This window comes from Rhineura floridana, chromosome 1 (assembly GCF_030035675.1).
Source record: "Rhineura floridana isolate rRhiFlo1 chromosome 1, rRhiFlo1.hap2, whole genome shotgun sequence".
NCBI classification, from domain to species: domain Eukaryota; kingdom Metazoa; phylum Chordata; class Lepidosauria; order Squamata; family Rhineuridae; genus Rhineura; species Rhineura floridana.
The window spans coordinates 76,842,735-76,867,178 of NC_084480.1; the positions used below are offsets into that span (position 1 = coordinate 76,842,735).

A 24,444-nucleotide genomic window follows, 5' to 3' on the forward strand; every position below is an offset into this window, starting at 1 on the left:
CTCTGCAGCCCACCAGGGCCCTACCCTAGGATCCCAGTCCTCCTCCTCCTCTTGCCCGCTTTGCCAGGAGTTCTCTATGGGGCTCATAACAGTGTGGTATGTGGTAGAAGTGCAAGATATAAGTCTCTGAGTTGTATCCTATGCCGTTTATCTGCTTGCGCAACAGACTTCCACTTGCACAATGGAACTTCACCTCCTTTCCTCTGCACCCTCTGTGCCCTCTCAAAACCTGCTCCAGAGGGTTGGGGGACCCTCAGCAGCAGATTTTGGGGATATGAGGGGAGAGGAGAGGAAAGGGATGTCCTGTTGTGTGAGTAGAACTCAGTGCTCGCAGCATTGGATACAACCCTTTGTATTATCCCCCCCCCCCTGAAATGTTAAGTGAAACTGGCAGGAAGAGAGAAGCAGCAAGAAAACTAATCTTTTTGTATAGGCATGAAAATGTTTTTCAATTATTCAGACTTTGCTTGTCCTCCTCATCCTGCTCTCTTTAATCCTTGTCTCGTGTCATCATACCAAACTTTCCTTGATCTTTTAAGGGATAGAAAACATATAAAATATATAGAGATTGCTGCTTAGCCCTTGAGAGTTCAGCTCTGAATAGCTGGGTAAGGCTAACTATCCAAGGCCTTTTGCAGTTTACAGTTTAATGACATGAAGTGCTCCAAGGAATCACTGCCACTTTAGAAGAGTCCACGTGGGAACTATTAGCATTTGTTACCAGCTCGGAGAAAGACACACTAACTGAAGTTTCTTCAAGCCAGTAATGGGTGTATGAGCCTTTCCCGATTTTATTTAGTGCTTTAATTGGGCTGGTTCCAGTCCAGCAATGGTAGCAAGCACCCCCTCCCCATATAATTAATTTGGGAGGTAACCTTGCTCTGAAGGTACAGCTGTAGTCCTCTTGCTTTGTTTTGCATGGATATAGGGGAAAGCAGAACTTTACTGCTGCTTGGCACTTCCATTTTAAAGGAAGGCACCACAGTTCAGTAACAGAGTGTCAGTTTTGCATGCAGAGTTGCAGATTCAGTCCTGTGCATCTCCAGCTACAAGGCTAGAGGCAGTGGGACTGGGAAAGACTGGGAAAGATCTCTGTCTGAGAGCTGCTACCAATCAGAGCAGAAAATACTAGGCTGCATGCAGATTGCCTGGATAGGGCTGTAGTCCAGAGGTACAGCACCTGCATTGCATGCAGAAGGCCACAGGTTCAATCCCTAGCATCACCAGAGGGGCCTGAGAATGTCCACTGCCTGGAGAGCCACTGCCAGGGTAGATAATACTGAGGCAGATGGACCAACGGCCTGACTCAATATAAGGAAGCTTCTGAAACTCCTATGGTGAGTCAGTAGTTTCCAAACTTTCTCTCTTTAAGGTGTGCATTCATTACATTACAAATGCATCATCTGAAATGCCTCCTTTTTGGTTTCACACAATGGTTTCAGAGAAGGGATGTGATTTTTGTGGATAATTTTTAAGTAGTTAAAAGTGAAGATTAGGAAGCATGTGTTTATGTAGCGGCTGCAGGTTTGGCAGCACCAACTGGTACAGGAAGGTATCTGGCATTCCCTTAATGCTGGCCCTCTTCCCACCTGGGCCACCATCTCCTTGCCCTTCTTATCTGCCTGCCAGTCAAAAGCATACTCTGAGGATGGAGCAGCAGAAGGACAAGAGAGAGGATCTAGGGCCAACCACTTCCTCTTGTAATGGGCTGGGAGTTTGGGCACAGTGGAGGGATGCATGCTGAGAAACCACACAAACCTACAACCAACTCTAAGTAGCTGTTCACTGATTACAGCCACAAGATTGGCTGTATACTATAGTCAGCATGGATTTTTTGCATTCCACAAGGTTAAATTGAAAATACCCCCCATGCCATTCTGATTATTTCCATAAGCTCATTTCAAAACAAAACCTTACAAAACTTATAGGACTGAACCCAGAAACGCTTGCTTTACAACCTTCCCAATTTTCATGGTGATACACAAAACAGTCACAGAGAATAGAGAGTTCAAAGTCTAAAAAGAGAGAAAAACCCCAGAGCCCATTTGGATATTTTTCTGTCAGAGTTCTCATAATCATTATTCATTAAAAATCAGCCATGTTCACAGAGTACCTGTAATCCTGTTACTAACCTTGCCCCATACTCTCATCTTCTACAGTTAAAAAAAAAAAAAAAAAGGCCTGGCTGACTTTTAATTAATTTAAAAAATTTAGCATAGAACTCAATGATAAGGCCGGACATGCTCAGTAAGAACCAACAGTCAGTGTTCTAAAAGCCAAACTCACAGCTGCTGGGCTTGGCTAATCAGGGGGCCACATCCACACCAGACCTTTATTTCACTTTAGACAGTCAGGGCTTCCCCCAAAGAATCCTGGGAAGTGTAGTTTGTGAAGGGTGCTGAGAGGAGACTCCTATTCCCCCGACAGAGCTCCAGTGGCCAGAGTGGTTTAACAGTCAGCTGCTCTGAGTGAAGCTCTGTGTAGGGAACATGGTATCTCCTAGCAACTTTCAGCATCCTTCACTAACTACACTTCCCAGGATTCTTCGGGAGAATCCATGACTGTCTAAAGGGAAATAAAGGTATGGTATGGATGTGGCCACTGAGGGCCTCTGAGTATATGGGGAGTGGTGGCACCACCTGCAGTCAGCCCAAAAAACAGAAACAAGACATGTGCTGTGCTGATCTTGTTTTAGCAGGGAGGAAGCAACAATATTGAGACAGTTGATATCGTTCAGATAGTCACTTTAAATATGTTTGATTTACTTTGCAATTTTAGTGACGTTTCCTATACTAAATCATTTTCTTTTGCTTCTGTTTCTGTGAATATGTGAAGTACAGCAACACTTTGCAATGCTAAAAAAGCTCCATAAACAATTGTGGAATAATAGCACTGACTATTCTGCAGAATAATTTCCAATGGACATGAGGATTGTCTCAGTTTCCACAAGATAAAACAATGGGAGGTGAAATATATTCTAGCAAAATTCTAGGTGTGCTCTATGTTTTTAATTGACTGTGCCCACCTTGCCTTAAGTGGAGTAGTTTAAGCACAGCAGGCTGAAAACATGCATGTTGAGCAGGCCGTTTGTTTTGCATAAGTAGCAACATATTGTAATCCATCTAATTTTACATCAAACTGCAGTTTCAGATTTAACTGTTAAATGCACCCAAAATAGAAATAGAGCATAACCTCCAGTCTGAAACACAAAATGCTGTCTTCACCATCATATGACATTGACCAATAAAACAGCTTTGAAATTAATAAAAATAGATTTGACACAGCTTTCTAGGATGAATAATGAGAGAAATATAATTTTCTAGGTTAGATTCTCAGTAGACACAGTACTAACACAGAAAAGAAGCAAAGTAAGAACACCAATGAACATACAAAAATGTAATTCTCCATCTTTGGAGATGAGAGGTGTTGCCACCACTCACCATATGCTCAGAGGCACATGTTACCAAATTCTTGCAAGCTACACAGCAGGTGGATTGGACTGGGAAAGACCAACCCAAATGGTGTTTGCATTTTGACCAATTTGTAGGGCAGTCCAATATCTCAGAGAGGAGGTCAGGTGTCCTGCTCCCCTGGTGCATTCACTATAGCTGCCCAATTTCCTTGCTTTTTAAAATTTGATAGAAATATTATTGGCTATAAGTACATTCTTAAACTGCAAGGTTTTTTGACTATTAGTGAATATATATACAATTATGCTGGTTTGCTCTGTGTAAAGATCTGGATTGTGCCCTGGCTCCTAATTTGTTTAGGGCCCTTTCTATCATCAAATGTAATTCATAACTGTCCAAGTAAAGCCTCCATTGCATGGAGAAGGGCTGTAAATCAGTGGCAGAGTATCTGCTGTTCATGCAGAAGGTCTCAGGTTCAATCCCCAGCATCTCCAGATATGTCTGGGAGAGACTCCTGTTTGAAACGCTGATGAGCCAGTGCCAGTCAGTGTAGACAATACTGAGCGGGATGGACCAATGGTTTGGCTCAGTATAAGGCAGCTTCCTATATTCTTATCAAATCATGTCTTTCTTCTTTTGGCAACAATGAACTTGACATAATTGTAATTTTTTAAAACATCCCAGCTTCTGACGCTTTTCTCTGAAATCCAAGAAAATTCCTGAGAATTAACTCCCAAACAAACACTGAGTACTTGATTTTCTGAGATGCCACAACAAATGTTAGTCATTTGTTTTTATTGTTTTTAGGTAATTGGGTACAAATGTAAACTTAACTTAACTTAATCCTCAGTGGGGACCGGGACCTGGTGCGAGATGTAAGTGTTGTTGAACCGATTGGGAGCAGTGACCACAGTGCTATTAAATTAAACATACATGTAACTGGCCAATTGCCAAGAAAATCCAACACGGTCACATTTGACTTCAAAAGAGGAAACTTCACAAAAATGAGGGGATTGGTAAAAAGAAAGCTGAAAAACAAAGTCCAGAGGGTCACATCACTCGAAAATGCTTGGAAGTTGTTTAAAAACACTATATTAGAAGCTCAACTGGAGTGCATACCGCAGATCAGAAAAGGTACCGCCAGGGCCAAGAAGATGCCAGCATGGTTAACAAGCAAAGTCAAGGAAGCTCTTAGAGGCAAAAAGTCTTCCTTCAGAAAATGGAAGTCTTGTCCGAATGAAGAAAATAAAAAAGAACACAAACTCTGGCAAAAGAAATGCAAGAAGACAATAAGGGATGCTAAAAAAGAATTTGAGGAGCACATTGCTAAGAACATAAAAACCAACAACAAAAACTTCTATAAATACATTCAAAGCAGGAGACCATCTAGGGAGACAATTGGACCCTTGGATGATAAGGGAGTCAAAGGTGTACTAAAGAACGATAAGGAGATTGCAGAGAAGCTAAATGAATTCTTTGCATCTGTCTTCACAGTGGAAGATATAGGGCAGATCCCTGAACCTGAACTAACATTTGCAGGAAGGGATTCTGAGGAACTAAGACAAATAGTGGTAACGAGAGAGGAAGTTCTAAGCTTAATGGACAATATAAAAACTGACAAATCACCGGGCCCGGATGGCATCCACCCGAGAGTTCTCAAAGAAGGTGAAATTGCTGATCTGCTAACTAAAATATGTAACTTGTCCCTCGGGTCCTCCTCCGTGCCTGAGGACTGGAAAGTGGCAAATGTAATGCCAATCTTCAAAAAGGGATCCAGAGGGGATCCCGGAAATTACAGGCCAGTTAGCTTAACTTCTGTCCCTGGAAAACTGGTAGAAAGTATTATTAAAGCTAGATTAACCAAGCACATAGAAGAACAAGCCTTGCTGAAGCAGAGCCAGCATGGCTTCTGCAAGGGAAAGTCCTGTCTCAGTAACCTATTAGAATTCTTTGAGAGTGTCAACAAGCATATAGATAGAGGTGATCCAGTGGACATAGTGTACTTAGACTTTCAAAAAGCGTTTGACAAGGTACCTCACCAAAGACTTCTGAGGAAGCTTAGCAGTCATGGAATAAGAGGAGAGGTCCTCTTGTGGATAAGGAATTGGTTAAGAAGCAGAAAGCAGAGAGTAGGAATCAACGGACAGTTCTCCCAATGGAGGGCTGTAGAAAGTGGAGTCCCTCAAGGATCGGTATTGGGACCTGTACTTTTCAACTTGTTCATTAATGACCTAGAATTAGGAGTGAGCAGTGAAGTGGCCAAGTTTGCTGATGACACTAAATTGTTCAGGGTTGTTAAAACAAAAAGGGATTGCGAAGAGCTCCAAAAAGACCTCTCCAAACTGAGTGAATGGGCGGAAAAATGGCAAATGCAATTCAATATAAACAAGTGTAAAATTATGCATATTGGAGCAAAAAATCTTAATTTCACATATACGCTCATGGGGTCTGAACTGGTGGTGACCGACCAGGAGAGAGACCTCGGGGTTGTAGTGGACAGCACGATGAAAATGTCGACCCAGTGTGCGGCAGCTGTGAAAAAGGCAAATTCCATGCTAGCAATAATTAGGAAAGGTATTGAAAATAAAACAGCTGATATCATAATGCCGTTGTATAAATCTATGGTGCGGCCGCATTTGGAATACTGTGTACAGTTCTGGTCACCTCATCTCAAAACGGATATTATAGAGTTGGAAAAGGTTCAGAAGAGGGCAACCAGAATGATCAAGGGGATGGAGCGACTCCCTTACGAGGAAAGGTTGCAGCAATTGGGGCTTTTTAGTTTAGAGAAAAGGCAGGTCAGAGGAGACATGATAGAAGTGTATAAAATTATGCATGGCATTGAGAAAGTGGATAGAGAAAAGTTCTTCTCCCTCTCTCATAATACTAGAACTCGTGGACATTCAAAGAAGCTGAATGTTGGAAGATTCAGGACAGACAAAAGGAAGTACTTCTTTACTCAGCGCATAGTTAAACTATGGAATTTGCTCCCACAAGATGCAGTAATGGCCACCAGTTTGGATGGCTTTAAAAGAAGGTTAGACAAATTCATGGAGGACAGGGCTATCAATGGCTACTAGCCATGATGGCTGTGCTCTGCCACCCTAGTCAGAGGCAGCATGCTTCTGAAAACCAGTTGCCAGAAGCCTCAGGAGGGGAGAGTGTTCTTGCACTCGGGTCCTGCTTGTGGGCTTCCCCCAGGCACCTGGTTGGCCACTGTGAGAACAGGATGCTGGACTAGATGGGGCACTGGCCTGATCCAGCAGGCTCTTCTTATGTTCTTATGTTCTTAACTTCACTATATTTAGACAACTAAAAAAACAACACTGTGGAAAAAAAATCTGATATTGTAGCTCATGGATTTATGCCAAGAACAGTCTCAATTAATGCCTTTACAAAGCTGTTTGATAAACACCTCTGACTGGATTCATATCTGCCACTGTGCCTGGATTTATACCATAACTGCCAAAGGAGAAGCAGAGTTGTAAGTATAAGCTTTCATTCACATTAATTATGAGAAGATGATTCGCTTGCCAGGTTTTCATCTAAAGATAAAAGTGACCTAGGTTCTGCATTTTTACTTGTCACACAGCTTCTTAGCTTCGCAAGGAATTTTAAGGGTCATTTTGATTGGAACAGTTTTAGTATATCTTTGGTGCAAAGAAATATAACATTGTAACTCAATGCAGGCTCCAGAGTTTGGAAGGCCCTTGGCCAATATGGCCCCAGTGGGGTTCCCTCCCTGAGTGGACCCACAGCCTCCATTTATTATCACCACTGCCTATTTGCAGGTCCTGGGCTCCTGGGCTCAATCAGCCCAGAGGGAGAGCAGAAGGAAAGCTCTGTATGCTGCTCCGTCTCCTTACTCTTGGCTCCACTTGCATGCTGAGAGAAGGCAGGTGAACAGGCAGGGGCAACAAGGGAGAGCAGCAGGATCAGGAGTCTCCAAGGGCTGGCAATGGGGCCTCTGCTGGCAAGGCCTGCAGCAGGCATGACTCGGCCCTTGGGCACCAGCCTGCTCTGGGCCCACGGTGTCATAATCCCCAACACCCCCTCCTGATGCTGGTGGCACTGACCACACATGCTTACCATCACGCAAAATGGCAGCAAGGGTGTCAAACCCTTAGGGGCACCCCCGCCGCCATCTTTGGTGACGGCAGGCATGCGTGCGCCGTGCAGTGACATGACAACATAGGAGGTAGGTGGAGTGGGCAGGCCTATTTAAGTCCACGCTACCTATATCAGGTGTGTGTGTGTTGCCTGGGAGCTTTTGCTCTGTAATCCACAGCAGCATCGGGTTGCTAGGTCCCACAACCTGATGCTGGCATGGATTGCAGAGCGGAAGCTCCACCCTTCCTGCCTAAAGAGACGCCCTTCAGAGCCACAGGGGCCCTCAGCCAGGGCCCAACCTGGCCCCTGCTGATGCTGGTCCTGTCTGCTGGGATGCCTGACAGGTGCAGGTGCCCGACATTGCTGACTCAATACAGGCCCTTCTTGTAAAAATAAAAATGTATTTGGAATTCACCAGGCATGAAACTAATCAGAATGGCATGAAGAATGGTTTGAAAATAGCATTTTCAAACTGTTAAGGATTTGATAGATTTTGGGGTTATTACTGCTTTAAAATGTTGCTTTGATTTGTTTAGCCTAAATTAATTGACTGATCTCACAATAAACTATCATATAATAGCATATACATTGTGAAATGAAAAAGGGGACGAGCTATGTACACTACCTTGAGCTCCTTGGAGGAAAATGGGCTACAAATATCTTCTCAGATCTTGGTCATTACCAGGGTCAGTGCCAGGCATGCTGGGGCCTTTGGGCACCAGCCTGCCCCAGGCCCCGGCACCCACACGCACACCACACCTACTTACCTTTCCCTTGAAATGAATGCTGCCCACGCTGTGCGCGCATGCCTGCCATCCACGAAGAGGCTTCCCTAAGGGGCTGATGCCTCCACCACCATCTTGGTTGATGGAACGCATGCATGCTACACCCATGCATACCTGCCATCAACCAAGATGGCAGCAGGGGCATCAGCCCCTTAGGGAAACCTCAGCCGCCACCTTGGTTGATGGCAGGCTTGTGCCTGCAGTGCAGCCAGCATTTACTTCAAGGGAGAGGTAGGTGGGGCATGCTGGCAGGTGTTGCGGGCTTCCACAGTAGTAGGGCGGTGCCTGGGAGCTCCCTCTCTGTGATCCATGGCAGGGTTGGAAGCGCTACTCCCCAAAGGAGGGGTCTCTCAGGGGCCTTTGGCAGGGCCTAACCTGGGCGCCTTGTGGCACCAGCCCTGGTCATTACAATGTCCTTGAAGCAATTTGCAGTTCACTTACTCTAGTTACAAGCTAGCCTAAAGTTTTGAACAGGACTGTTCTGGTGTAAATGATTTGTTAATTGCATCTAAAGTTGCCCCCTGTCTAATTTTAAGCTGGCCAAAGAAATTTATAATTAGAAAGCCCTTTTTTAATATTTGTGCAATCAACTATGAATTAATATATGCTGATGTCCAAATGTTTACCTTTCTGGAAGAGGTAGCAACTTTCATTGCAGGATCTATTAGGGCTAATTCACACTACTTTTGGGACTGTGTTGGGTGCTGAAAACCCTGTTGAAATCATTAGCCTCCTTGTCCACAGTAATCTGGTCACATGAAGGAAGTATACATAGGGTGTTCCCATGCAACCCCAAATCGGTCTAAATGTGGATTAGCAATGAAATGCTACACATATGGTAAGATATCTATGCACAAGCAGCTCCCTGTGGGCGGAAAGCCAACGAACACAGTTATTTCAAGCGGTTGCCACTTGCCCAGATGGTCACATAAACTAATCCTTGAGAATTTTCTTTTAGCAAATTGAGAGAACACTTTGGGCCAACTCACACAACTCAACTGGTATACACAGTAAAAGTACCAATAAGTTGATACATTCAAAAACTGGCTTCTACTAAAACAATTCTGGTGGTTGCTTTAGCAGGCATCCAACTTGCACCACAGCCCACACTTGACTTCATATTATCAAATAAAACATCACCCTTAATTGTGACTTTTCTACTCAGAGCTTTAAAAGGTTGTTCATTGTGGCCTGTCCAGATGGAGGCCCACAAATGGACCTGCAAAGAGACCATAAAGAAGAAAGTTTGTTCAGCAACTAGGTTCCATAAAGACCAATGAATGTTAAACTTGCCAAATCCTTTGAAAGAAATGAAGTGTACACACATCTTTCTCCCCTTTCTCTTTCGCTGTCTCTTTGCTTTACTACACAATACACTTAGTATCCCAACATTAAAGTTTAATTCTACTTCAAATATTTACTCATGCAATGTGGATTATTCTTGATTATTCTTCAAAACAGGCAATTACTTGTGTACTCTAAATCAAAAACTCTTTTAGAAATAGGATTCCAATATTTCCAAGTGCTGAGCAGCTACAGTTTATTATGAGCTGCTTTGGCAATAATCGCTCAAGACATCAGCCAGCACCACCCACTTATCAGGACTTTATAGCATTAAGCCCTAACTGGACAGATAACACAACTCATTAAATACAAGTAAAAGCCAACTGGGATATCAAGCCCTTACGGCTGGGTTTTTTTAAAAAGCCCAAGGTAAACCAGAAGAAAGAAGACTGCCCAATCCTTTGTTTTCTCCCACTTTACAACTGCGTTTTGTTGCTGTTGTTGAGGGAACTTCCTTTTCTCAGTGAAACTATTGCTCAGTTATTCCTCACTAACATGTTTCTAAGGGCAATGAAGTTCACTTGCGATATAGTTTAAAAGAAAAAAAAGTTTTCTGAAAGAGCCTTTTTTTCTGCCCTTTTCTGCCCCATTAGATCAGGAAACATGCACCAATAATGTTGGTCTATTGCTCAAGGCTGGGTCAATTAGATGAATGGTCTGTCTTTAAGAATATAAAGAGGGCCCTGCTAGATCAGACCAAAGACCCATCTAGTTCACTATCCTGTGCTCCGCAGCAGATGCCTATGGGGAGCTCACAAGCAAAATATGAGCACGATAGTCCTCTCCCACTTGTGGTGCCCAGTAGGTGGCACTTAGAGGCTTACTGCTTCTGATAGTCCTATCTTTATGTCTATACTGAACATTCTGACTGCTCAAAGCTGGGCCTAGAAAGTGGACTGTATCTAGATCTGTGGCCCTTCTTGTTTAGTCGTATCCCTACTGAATGGCATGTTGGAGGATCAGGATAATTTCCTGGTGGAGATATTTTATTTTCCCATTGCATCATGCAGAAATGCTTCTCACAAGGCGAAGAATGATGTGGAGGGTGCAGCCCTTTAGTGCTTGCCTCCAGGAACATCTGGTGCTGATGTGAAACTCTTCCTGCCATCAGAGTGCATTTATGTGAGAAGTTGTGCCACATGCAACAGTCTGGGGTGGAATGTCAACAGGGGGAAATGGCTACAATGTGGACAAAGTATAGCCCATTCTTGAGTTGGAAATGAGCTTGCAATAACAGGGTATGAAACTAATGTATGCAATGATTCATTTGCAAGGAGCAGTTCACACAATTCTGGAAGACCTGATGTCCCCTTCCCATATGACTCTCTTGCTTTGAAACATCAACAAAACCTAAAAGAGTTCTGGGTAGCTGAGGAGAGTAAGGAGGGAAAGGAACAAGGACTGACCTAGCAGCAATGTAGAGGGTTCTGTCCATGATCATGAGCAACTGGATGTCCAGTCTGTGCCTCTGTGGGGCGTTGTGTCCTGGCTTGTGACCCACAAACACCGGATACTGTTTTGTATCTGCAAAAAGCAGAGAGGAGATTGAAGAAAACAAAAACAGAGAGCCTCTCAGTGAAAGCATGTAAACATTCATTTATATGGTCTCTATCACCAACTTGAGAGATCTAGAATTTCCTCTGATTTTTCCCCCTCCCAGAATATAGGGCTAATTGTGCAACAAATAACCCAGATTACATAGCTCATCAAGATCTACTTCTCAGTTGTCATAAAAAGGCTGTTATATATTTCATAATAAAGAACATGCCATTTTTTTCTCCAACAAGAACATTTAGCTGCTAGAAGTTACAGGCATCCAAAATACTTAACATTTACACCTGGGTTTATGTTTAGCCTTTGTAGAGTTTTAAATAACTGGATTTTGCCTGCCAAATATGATCTGACGGCATAACGATGTTTTATAGAAGGCCAGCAATTATAGCAGCAGTCATGCTGTCTAGTGATTATAACAAAGAATTGAAAGATACCAAACTGGCAGATCTATGGGTTGCCCACATAATCAGGGTAACATTTAATTGTGCTTATTTTTAGGAACAGAGGGGAGCCATTAATGGAACTTTGCATCTACAAAAGCATCTGCTTTTTATTTTCTTTGCAGACAGTCTTATGAGGTTGTTTATGGGAAGTAGATTGCATTCTCTTATTTTACTTAATTTTATTCCGAACCATCAGAGATGGTCTCAAATGGAGACTGAACTGGCAGACTTTTATGGGAAGTAGGAACTTGAAAACCAAAATAATCTAATCAACTGCTAGCTTCACATATCCTTCAGAGATTATACTATAGAAAAATACAATCTTTTTTGGGAAGAGGAAGATATACAAGCCACATTGTGCTATTGTGATGACTGACACTAATCCATAATAGCAAATGCCACTAATCCATAACAGCAAATGCCACTAATCCATAATAGCAAATGCCACTAATCCAAATATCAAATGCAGAATTCAAATGATGCAGAAAAGGGAACTGAGCAAACTCTCTTGCAATTTGGTAGCTCTTTGTTTAATTGGTTTGTTTGTTGCCCTTCCACTTTCATGCTGAAATACAGATTCAGCAGTACAGGAAGCTGTCAACAAGAAGCACCCAGAACTCCACAAATACACTTGTCAGGTTGCCACTGGCAAGTGCCTGGTCCAAGACAGAGTGAAATGGGCTAGAGCTTGACTTGACCTAATGCTGGTTGGAACCTTCTTAACCTTCTTCTGTGTCTGGAACCTGGGAGAAAGGTGGTAGCTCTTCCCTTCAGTTGTGTTTAGCTTTGGAAGCAGAGAATCATCCCTGATTCCTAATGCCCATGGAGCGCAGCATGATTTTAAGCAAAACCCCTCTCCCCATCAGTGGGGGATCATAGTAAGTGGTGATCACACATTCTAGATGGCTACTAAGACAACCTAAATGTGTGGTCCCCTCAATGCACCCCAAAGTCATCTAAATCAGGGATCCTCAATTTATGTTGTAAAGTCCAGTTTATATCCTTACTGGGCTGGTGACCTCTTGATTGAAGAGTGAATGGGTTCTCTGTCACAGACATAAATAATAATAATAATAATAATAATAAAATTTTATTTATGAGTTGCCTATCTGGCTGAATTAACGGCCACTCTAGGTGACGTACACCAACACAATAAAATACAATATAAAACTAAAAAACCACATTCAATAATTAAACTAAACAGCATTAAAAGCTAACCCATCCCAGAAATCCCATAGGCCTGCCTGAACAGCCAGGTCTTCAAGGCCCGGCAGAAACCTATCAGGGAGGGGGCATGACGAAGATCGAAAGGAAGGGAATTCCAGAGGGTGGGGGCCACAATCGAAAATGCCCTCTCTCTGGTCCGCACCAGCCTAGCTGTTTTAACTGGTGGGACCGAGAGAAGGTCTTGTGTGGCTGATCTTGTCGGGCGGCATAATTGGTGATGCTGGAGGTGCTCCTTTAGATAAACTGGGCCGAAACCGTATAGGGCTTTAAAGGTCAACACCAACACCTTGAATTGGGCCCGGTAAACAACTGGTAGCCAGTGTAGATCTACTAACACCGGAGTGATATGATCACGGCGACAGCTGTTCTTAATCAAACGTGCTGCAGCATTCTGTATCAGCTGTAATTTCCGGACCGTTTTCAAGGGTAACCCCACATAGAGCGCATTACAGTAGTCTAAGCGGGAGGAGACCAGAGCATGTATCACCCATGGGAGCAGATGGGCAGGAAGGTAGGGTTGCAGCCTCCGTATCAGTTGAAGTTGATACCAAGCCGCCTGGCTCACTGCCAAAACCTGAGCCTCCATGGACAGCTGGGAGTCAAGAATGACCCCAAGGCTGCGGACCTGGTCTTTCAGGGGCAATTTTACCCCATTAAACACCAGGTCTATATCTCCCAACCTTCTCTTGTCCCCCACGAGCAACACCTCAGTCTTGTCGGGGTTCAGTTTCAGCCTATTCCTTCCCATCCATTCACTTACGGAGTCCAGGCACTTGGACATGGTGTCCACAGCCAACTCTGGTGGGGACTTAAACGAGAGATAGAGCTGAGTGTCATCCGCATATTGGTGACACTGCAGCCCAAATCTCCTGATGATGGCCTCCAGCAGCTTTACATAGATGTTGAATAGCATGGGGGAGAGGACAGAACCCTGTGGCATTCCACAATTGAGAGGCCAAGGGTCTGAAACCTCATCCCCCAATGCCACCCGTTGGTGCCTGTCTGAGATAGGAACGGAGCCACCGTAAAACAGTGCCCCTATTCCTAATAGCTCCAGGCGATCCAACAGGATACCGTGGTCGACGGTATCGAAAGCCGCTTACAGATCCAGGAGGACTAGGAAAGTATATTCTCCTCTGTCCAACGCCCTCCTCATATCATCCACCAGGGCGACCAAGGCTGTTTCAGTTCCATGTCCAGTCCTGAAGCCCGATTGGAATGGATCTAGATAATCTGCTTCATCCAAGTGTGTCTGTAATTGTTTGGCCACCACTCGCTCAATCACCTTGCCCAAGAATGGTAAATTAGAGACTGGGCAAAAGTTATTTAACTCTTGGGGATCCAAGGAGGGCTTTTTCAAGATGGGTTTTATTACTGCCTCCTTGAGGGCTGATGGCATTGCACCCTCTTCCAAGGATGCATTTACCACTGCCTTGATCCCTTCGCTCAGACTCTCTTTGCAGCTCATAGTGAGCCATGAGGGGCAAGGATCCAGCAAACAGGTGGTTGGCTTCACAGTAGAGAGCACCTTGTCCACTTCCTCAGAAAGAAGAGGCTGAAAACGATCCCACCGGACCGGAATGCAACTGGCCGACTCTAGCTCGCTTCCTGTATCCACAGCGTACAGAATCATGCTCTTCAGGCACTCAATTTTATCGGCAAAGTGTTTAGCAAATATGTCACAAGAGGCTTTAGTATGCTCCATGGGTTCCTGAGCAACTGGACCGACCAGGCTTCGGACCACTTGAAACAACCTCCTGGGACAACACTCTGCAGACGCAATAGAGGCAGCAAAGAATTCCCTCTTTGTTGCCTTTGTTGCCACCTGGTAGGCCGCTATTGCTGCTCTAACCAGTGTCCAATCGTCTTCAGAGCGAGATTTCCGCCACCGGCGCTCTAGTCGTCTCACCTCCTGTCTCAAACTCCGCAACCGTGGTGTATACCAGGGTGCTATCTGAGCTCTATTCAGGGGGAGAGGACGTTTCAGAGCTACCTGGTCTACTGCCCTAGTGATCTCCCTATTCCACTCCATCACCAGGGCTTTGACCGGGCGTCCTTCGGCAGGCTCCAAATCTCCCAGCGCATTCAGAAATCCTTTAGGATCCATCAGGCGCCTGGGGCAGACCATCCTAATAGGTCCTTGTCCCCTGCGGAGGGTGTGTGGCATTGAGAGGTCTATATTCACCAGATAGTGATCTGACCATGTCACGGGGTTAGAAAGAACAGCCCCCATTTTCAGAGCACTTCCCTCCCCTCCCAAGACAAACACAAGGTCAAGAGCATGACCAGCTACATGGGTGGGCCCTATATTACTAAGGTGCAGCTCCCAGGAAGTAATGGTTTCCATGAAATCCCGAGGGGCTCCAGTGAGGACAGTCTTGGTGTGCACGTTGAAGTCCCCCAAAACCAATAGGTTGGGGGAGGGCATCTGTACACCCGAGACCACCTCAAGCACCTCGGTCAGGGAGTCTGCTGTGCAGCGGGGTGGGCGATACACAAGCAGAATCCCTAAACTGCCCTTTGGGCCCAGCCTCCAGTACATGCAGTCAACAAACTTGGTCTCGTGGAGAGGGGGTCTGGTGAAAACCAAAGACCCCCAATAGATGACTGCCACCCCCCCTCCCCGCCTACCAACCCTCGGCTGCTGTGCGTAACAGAAACCGGCTGGACACATGGCCTCAAGCATAGCAGCTGAGGCCTCATCCAGCCAGGTCTCTGTAATACACACCAGGTCTGCGTTCTCATCCAGGATCATATCATGGATGAGCGCTGTCTTTTGCACCACAGACCTGGCGTTACACAGCAGCAGTCGAAGGTCGGATGGAGTCCTGCGTCCCTCAGTAATCTTCTGGTGATGGACAGGCCTGGAACAGGGGATGGATATTATGCATCTATCCCTAGTTCCCCTATACTGGTATGGCCTGCCACCTGCACCTTTCCAGGATCTGCTGCCTAGCCTTTTAATATCATGGCTCCCCACCCTCCCCATAAAGTAATATGTAATGCAGGTACTACACATGGAACCTAGTTTGTAAGATCTCTGCTACTCCTGTTCCTTCATGTGAACCATTTATCTCACATGTTATAATTGAGCGGATGTGTGCATGCCTACTCCTCGCTATCAAAGAGGATCACTGGCTTACTGAACCAGGTTGAAGATACACCACACAGCAACAGAGGACAAGAATTGGCTAACAGACATTCTGATGGTTCAAGCAAGTGAGTTGTGTTAAACAGCACAAGGTAAAGTCCTTGAGGATGATCAAACAATATGACCAAGGAATTTTTGTTTGATTCTAATTTGTAAAACATATACTGCCAATTACACCATCAAAGCAAAAATATTCTTATCTTATAAAACTAAACACAACTTCCAGGAAATAAGCCACACTGATTGTAAAGGACTCTAGGACGAAGGTGTTAGCATGCTGACCTATTTCCATGGCAAGAGTATATAGCTAATCCACTGATCTCTAATCTTGACAAACAGTGAAAGTATACACTCACTATAACCTAATTGCCTTATAAATGCTGAATTCAATATTTGTTACAGGTATGGCACCAACTGCAATTTATACATGGAGCATCTCAATCTGTCATTGTGAAACACACCAAGATGGTGTCCAAGTTAGGTTCGGATTGGTGGGTTGGATTGTTCTAGCATACCCAACAGGAGATTTCAAAACAGCTACATTAACAACAAAATGCAGAGATGCAAAATTGATGCTCAATAGGTATAACTGTAGAGGGGAGAATTAAGTTCACGTGCAATTATGTTAATTCGCATTTTGGGAAATATTAGCCTCAGACTGCATTTCTGTTTACTTATAATTCTAGCCCTCCTTGGCTTTAGACTGCAATGATTTCTTCACAACTAGTTGAGGGTATAGTTTGTATGTACATAAGCATGAAGAGGCAGATGGAGGCTTCCGACGTTCTCAGTATTCTCCCTGTATCTTTTCCTATATTAGTTTATGCTTATCAAAGCCATGCATTTGACCCTGAATTTGCTATCATATTTGGAATTTTGGATGGGATAAATCCTGTTTAAATGCTACAAACTATTGAGTACTTTGGGGAGGGGCTCAAAACACTTCATTTCTCTGTAGCAGCTATAATAGGAAGTTTTATGTAAAGCATTTTTGACTGGCATTGTGCAGCCAGATAATAATAATAATAATAATAATAATAATAATAATAATAATAATAAATTTAATTTATGTGTCGCCTATCTGGCCATTGGCCACTCTAGGCGACGTACATGTAACAATTAAAACAGAATACAATAAAATACAATAATGCAATGTAAAAACAATACAGCAGCGAGAACAATATTAATACAGGGTTAGAGGCATTTCAGTCATAACGGTTAACCCTCCCCGGAAATCCCAAAGGCCTGTTGAAAGAGCCAGGTCTTTATGGCTTTACGGAATACATTTAGGGAAGAGGCGTCCCGTAGATCTTGTGGGAGGGAGTTCCATAAAGTGGGGGCCGCCACTGAGAATGCCCTCTCTCTAGTTCCCGCCAATCTAGCTGTTTTTGTCGGCGGGATTGAGAGAAGGCCCTGTGTGGCTGATTGTGTCGGGCGGCATAATAACACATCTAAGTCCTTGTGGACAAGAGAATGTTGTGCTAATCTGCTTCCAAGCAGACTGCCACTTAGAGCTGGTCCATAATGGAAACTATTTGTTTCTAAAGTTCTGTTTACATTACAACGGCAAAGGTTTAGTATATATATTCACACAGCAATTTAGCTACATGTGTAATAATTTCAATTCTAAATGGTACATTCTCCACAGAATTTGGTCATCTTATTCTTCTTTTTAGGGATTTGTCTATGCTACATCTAATCCCTCTACTTATTCTTGGTAATGGGAAGAAAAGTTTTTTTTCATAGGTTGCTGGTTGAGCCATTTGAGAAAAAATGCCAATTTTGGTTGAAGGCAGGGTTTTTTAAAAAAAGGAATTGTTATTGGGTGTACATTTTTTCATTCAAATGGCTTGCACAGCCACATGGAAGCCTCTCTACCATGTACAAACCCTGGCATTTGGATTAAAGTGAAAGTGGTTTGAACTAAAACAAACAAATAAAACAGGGAGTTAATACAACCTTGCAAATGCAAGTAACTAGCACACAAGTTACTAGCCTAGCAAAATTCTTGCTAGCCTGCCCACCCACCCAGCAGTAAATACATGAATTAAAAAGCAAATTAAAGTTAAAATCTGCTGCTTATGATCCACACCCTGCTGTAGCAGAATTCTTATGAAAAAAAGAATGAAGATACAGAGAACCAGACATCACAATGTACAGGGAGAAAGGTTTTGTTAAGAGGTTTATCAGAAAGACTGGTGGTTTGTAAGAATCCTAAGAATTATTGTGCAACTTGCCCATGTTCTACTCTTTCTATTAGCTTTCACTAAAATTTCATACCTCTAGTCAGTGCTCCAGCGGCTTCCAATCTGAATTTGTGTTCTTGGTTCATTGATTAAATTGTGTGTGTCCATTTATGTCTACTAGGTGTCCAAAAGCTAGGACTGGGGGTCCATTTGGACACAAAACTATTACTTTAAAAATATCTTGGTTTAAGGGAAATAGTACCAGACTGTAGAGGAGAGTGGGTTGAGATATGAACAAAAGGGAAAAAAAGAACTCTTCTGCATTCAAAGACTATGGCCAAAAAAAAGTTTTTGTTTACCATTTTGCAACAAATAGATAGGATCAATGTTGGGAGGGGGGAATGAAGGAAATATTAGTTGATTGTTCTGAATATATGTAGCAAGAGGATAGTACTTACAAATTTAAATCTCACTGACCAATAAGCCATGACTTGAAACTTGTGGGATAAGTGCAATTTCCCTGCCTTTCATACTCACAGTTGCCATGCGAAATACTGATTGGCTCAGGATCTTCTGGGAAATCAGCCTCAGCAAAGTGTAGCAGTGTGAAATATAGCAGCAAGGCTTCTGACCTCATAGTAGTTCAGCTGGGAGACTATTTCTTCACTTCACCCTGTGAAAGACAAATGAGGGCATAAGAGCTTTCCATCAACTCATATTTAGCCACGACGACAAACAAAAATTGGCCTTGGACAGCCAACAAGTAACAAAGGAGACTCTCCTGCCCATCAGCCGTACACTATAAAATAATAAATATGTTCATTTTAAAAGAAGAAAACCACACAGACAACAGGCCTTGTTGGCCTCTAACGTATAGTGGCACCAACATTTTTTAAAAAACATACTTGAAGACGCTACCAACTAAACTATCAGAAAATCCTTTCCCTCCTTTTCTTTTGCTCCTTGCTGCAATCTTTTACTCAGCTCAAAAACCAAAAACAAAACAAAATACCCTTTGTCTCCTGAGACCTAGTTCTCACCAAGAACTGGGTTTTAATTCTCTCGGTTTTAATTACCAAATTAACTAAATTATTAATACATTGATTTTAATAGATGATTTAATTGTGATTGAGAGGCAGGGCAAGAACTAAATAAGAAAAGTATCTAAATCTGTGCAAGGGTAGTGCCATTTCACAATGCTGGTGGGTTTCACTAGTTTTATCGTTTGTACAGTAGGGCCCCGCTTACCGGTGCTTCGCTTCCTGGCGTTCCACTAATGTGGCGGCTTTCATTCCCAGTTTTAAAGCCAATTTTGCCGCTTTTGCGGCATTTTGTGTCATTTTGGCGTCATTTTCGTGTGACGTGCCCCATTATACTCAATGGGGTTCCGCTTTACGGCGATTTCCACTTTGCGGCGGGGGTCCGGAACGGAACCTACCGTATAAGCGGAGCCCACCTGTATCTCTTTTGAAACCTTATTGTACACAACTTAAGAGACTATGGCATTAAGCGGTGTGGTTGAAATAAATAAGTAAATAAAATAAAATAAATATTTCTCACACACAAACAAGAAAAGCCTTCCACATAGAAAACTAGATGACAGGTAACTTAGTCTTTGAACTTAGATGTATCCTGAAGGAACATAATGCAGCAACCCTGCTAAAGTTAGGCTTGGGTCTGGCCAGTTTCTTGATGGAAAACTGACTGGGAACTGTGTATCTTATGGCACAATATAGAAGAAAGGTGGACTAGAAAGGTAATAAATAAATTTTAAAAACAGTATAGCTCTTTTCCTTCCATGTCCAGGATATGTATTTGTGTGTAGTGCTTTTTTGGTAAAAACTGAGATACTGATACTCCTATCTTGATAAAAGTGCCGTGGGTATCTGCACAAAATGGCTGCCATGGGCAGGAAAAAGAGACATGTCAGTACTCTGTAGTGATGAGTACTGTCACACACACAAAAAGCCCAGAATATGCATTCAGTCCTGTGAGTCCTCACAGTCTGCAGTGGTAAAGCCCACAGGTATATCGCTTCTATGAGACGATCTAAGCCCACTGATAGCTGACCAAGGTTTTAGGGAAATGCTCCATCTACTAGGTTTGGGGGTAGGTCAAGGTTTATATGATGGCTCAGACCGTAAATTAAAAGCTCTATGCATGATTTAGGTTTATCATGAGCTTAAGGGGCCTTCTAGGAGACTGATTCATACTCATAAGGGTTATAAATCAAGCACAGCAACTCTAGGAGTGGGGCTTGATGGAACATGGTGAATGTGTCATGAGACTTTACCATAAAAATATGGACTCATAAATTTAGCTGCTATAAAAACCCAGTGCTCCAAACTGCAGTAAAACTTCCTAAAAGCAGTAACTTCACTCTCACACCCCACCTGCCACATTCCATGTATGCATTCTTTTATTCATTTTTAAAGAGGCTGTTTAAAAAAAGAAGCAGCAGAGATTTTCTGTTTCACTGAAAGACAATTTTTGCACAACACAGCAAGTATCTCATAATTCCCAGGCAAATTTTACAGAGGTGTGCTGGCCCACAGGATAAATCAGTGTAAAAGCAGGGATTTCTTTTCATCCTTTCCAGAATTTCAAAACTTTGATGCTGCCTGCCAAAGATTATCTTTTTGAACAAAGCTATTTTACTGTAGCCGATCCATGATTTATGCAAAGACAGTCAAGCTTTGTAACCAAGACAGCTTTTGAAAGTCCATTTGGCAAACAAAGTGCTAACTTGCCCTTTTGAAACACCATTTAATATTAGAGACCTATGTGTCCTTTCCTCATGCCAAGAAAAACTTTAACAACCCCTGAGTGTTTCATTTCAGAGTGTAATTTCAGAATTGGTCCTTAATCATTTAAACAGTTGGAAGCAATGTAGTAATTAATTTTGCGATTCAGGTATATATTAAAACAAAACATTAAATTCTATTACAGTCAAGGAGGTGGGATAGATGTTCCGTAGTATGCCATTGGAGAACCTCAGAAAAAGGCAAAATAAATGTCTGTACTCCTTATCTGTTTATTTTTATTCATACACACAATTTTAAAAATTTGTCTGGTTTTATATTTTCTCCCTAGAATTAAACACTGAACTCTGAGACAATAAACTTTAATGTAAGCTGCTCTGGGATTAATGACACCCATACCAGGTAGGAAAATACTGAAGGATACTGAAGAAAAATGTCTGGGTTGTCAACCCTATCCCATTTAACTTTTCAACAATTTTCTTAAATAGGGTAGCTTGACAGTTAGTGACTACACTGTGGGTTTTATGACCATGTGGGGATCTGAACCTAGGTCAAACCAGTCCAAGTCCAGTACTATATCAAGTCCAGTACACTCTCTCTCTCTCTCTCTCTCTCTCAGTACATGTCAAGGAGAGGAAGAGTCAATTCACACTTAACTTACCAGTTCTAGGAATGTGTGTGAAGGAACTATGTGGGTGGAAACTACATTCCCAGAGCTATGTTTGGTCACATTACAAAGAATTAGTTGCCATAGTGCTGGCTGAACTGGCATGAGGAATGGATTTTATGCAGCCTAAATGTGCACAGGACTCAGTCATGAACTGCATGCAATATCTGGCCTGTATACCAAGGATAAGTGTCTCATAAGAGCCTTTCAGAAGTTATGCACATACAATTCATGCATGCATGGTGGATGTGGCATTGTAACAGCATGCTATGCCCCAGGACCTATGCATATACATTAGAATCTCTGAACATGGTACGTACACATACATCTGTACACGTTGAGGGGTGTGCCCACATTATCAGAAACCATGCCTTTATAGATTTTCCTTTCACATGGATAGAACCCTCCAGATGTACAGGTGTACAGATAGGGTCCTTGTTCAGGTGTTCTAAGAAACGTGTGCATTCTTGGTGGCAAAGCCAGTAACTGCAATGCAGCTCTCACCCACACATCCATGCTAAGCACATAACAGCAAAAAGGCTTTATTCTACAATGTCCCATTAAGACATTTTTGGTAAATTCTTGAAAAATATTGATACTATGGTTTACAAATCACAAGCAATGGATTACTTTTACTTGCTTTCTCATTCCAGTTTCATTATAATTTTACTCTCCCAGTTCTCAAACATTTCTCCTCAACCATAAGAGCTACAGTTTCAAGAAAGGATCCTAATAGAAGTGTTCATTGTGGTAGATATGCAACAGAGGGCCCTTGTAACCTGGAGTGTGTGCCTCACTAAAGATCACAGCAACCAATGTAACTTAGCCATACATATAAAGCTGGATTTTGAAATGTGTATTAATGCACAGTAGGGGCCTCTAGTATTTAATTGAAATTAAAAGGTAATTGTACCATATTAAACAGGCAAAGCATAAGAAGGAATAGTGCAAATGTAACTTATTTACTATCTTTCATTAAAAAAAGAAAAATTAAAAGGAGTGGCTGAATGTTGCATTCTGATATGCAAGGTGGAATTAGGCTTTGCTATTTCTACAGATTTATGTTTCATACTCTGTCAACACTTCTTTCAACCTCTACAAGTATATTTCAAGATAATCAAATTAACTATGTTCTTTTTGTGTATAAATAATTGCAATTTCTCCATCTCTCCCCTACCCAGCACTTTGGGCAAATGAAAAGCTAGTCTAGAAATAAGAAGAATGGCAGCTATTCCAGAAGAAAAGCTGTTAAGGCTTTCTTTATAACCACTTTTCACTCACAGGACCAGGCTGATCATTCAGACTCATGGCTCATGGTGAGTCTCCCTAGCAGAAGAATAGGTACTTTATGTTACTCTCTGTCATCACATCTTCAGCTACCTAATTGTGGGCATTATACGAAAAGCATTAAGACATGGCTGATAAATCTTGGCCTCTCCATTTTAGGGATTTAAAAAGAAAAATCAGTTGTACGTGATACATCCTGTTCCTCCTTTTTTCTTGCTCAACTTTCTGCACAGTTTTGTGTAAACATGTTGAAAAAGCACCCTTCAGTTGAAGTAATTACTTGTATTACATGGTGTGCTTAGCTTGCCCTGACTCTTAATATCATTTAACTAAGTGCTATTTATCACATTAGATAGTTTTAGGTGAATGTATTACACAGCAGCAAACCCAGATGTGCTACCAAGTATACACTTTTCCAGGAGTCACAGCCAATCACAGCTCCCTGATGAGTACAATATTAGTTTTTGCAAACATGTTTCTTCCATTCACATTTACATTTTAGCTGTACACCTAGAATGTTTTAAGTGTACATTTAAAACTGTAAAGTGTGAAGAAGTTCTCATAAGAACTTTCCTTTATGAAAGAACCAAAGTGAGTGAGAATGAAAACACATCAAAGTCTTTACAGTTTGCCAGCTGCTTTCAGTTTAGAGTACTTTTAGATACGTCTGGCCTATTGAATATGGGTGAGTTGGGTGGTACTCTTGTATAGCTAACACAAGGCAGATGTTTATATGAAAAAGCTCTAAGGTGGGGCCTGTGGCCCTCCAGATGTTGGGCTCCCAAGTTCCATCAGCTCCAGCCAACATGGTCAATGGTCAAGGATGATGGGAGTTTCGTTCGGTAACAGTTCAAGGGCCACAGGTTCCCCAGCCTTGCTCTGCTATAACGATACTATTCCCTGCAAGCCACTGTTCTACTATCATCTTAACATTCTCTAAAAGCCACTGATGACCTGGGCCCATTCCACTGTTCAGAACCATCTTCAGTAATGGTCACAGAATGTTGTGAAGTGACTTGCTAACAGAGCTCTGTATAAAGAACTCACTGACACCTTTATCTGCTCTCCATGCCAGATGGTAGCAGCTTTCCATGGACTATATCAGAAAAAGGTTAAAATGGGAACATTTCCATGTCCCTAGGTAAACACTACAAAATCCAATGTAGGAGTTCAGAAGACTGCCATTTGGGCAAACCTTTGGGTTTTTCAATACTTGTTTCTGGTAGCTTCTATGTACTTGCACATATGTTTTCTTTCAAGTATTTAACAACTATTTTCTTGAAAGTCTAGAATTGGTATAAACAAAACATTGTGCATGTTTATATTGAGTCACCTTCCTGGAGTTGAGAGAATTTAGAGTTGGCCATCAAAGGCCATCTAGTCCAGTGTTGACTCTAGCCATGGACAGCTTACCAAACAAACAAACAAACAAACAAACAAACAAACAAACAGAATGACAGAGATGCCATCTCCTATTATTTGTTTGTAGACTCTGGATCAAAAGCACACTGTGCTGAA

The 24,444-nt window shown here is 42.6% G+C and overlaps 1 protein-coding gene across 7 annotated transcripts in view; it reads right to left on the minus strand.

Annotated features, from left to right (window-relative positions):
• Positions 1-24,444, minus strand: part of SEMA6A (semaphorin 6A) — a 221,121-nt gene that overhangs the window by 82,483 nt on the left and 114,194 nt on the right. For all 7 annotated transcript variants that reach the window (XM_061624586.1, XM_061624534.1, XM_061624543.1 and 4 more), the window contains 2 exons: positions 18,748-18,883; positions 11,056-11,173 (listed from right to left, as the gene is read on the minus strand). In XM_061624586.1, the coding sequence (XP_061480570.1) occupies positions 11,056-11,173; positions 18,748-18,847 (218 nt within the window). In that variant the 5' untranslated portion in view covers positions 18,848-18,883. The remainder of the gene's footprint in view (positions 1-11,055; positions 11,174-18,747; positions 18,884-24,444) is intronic.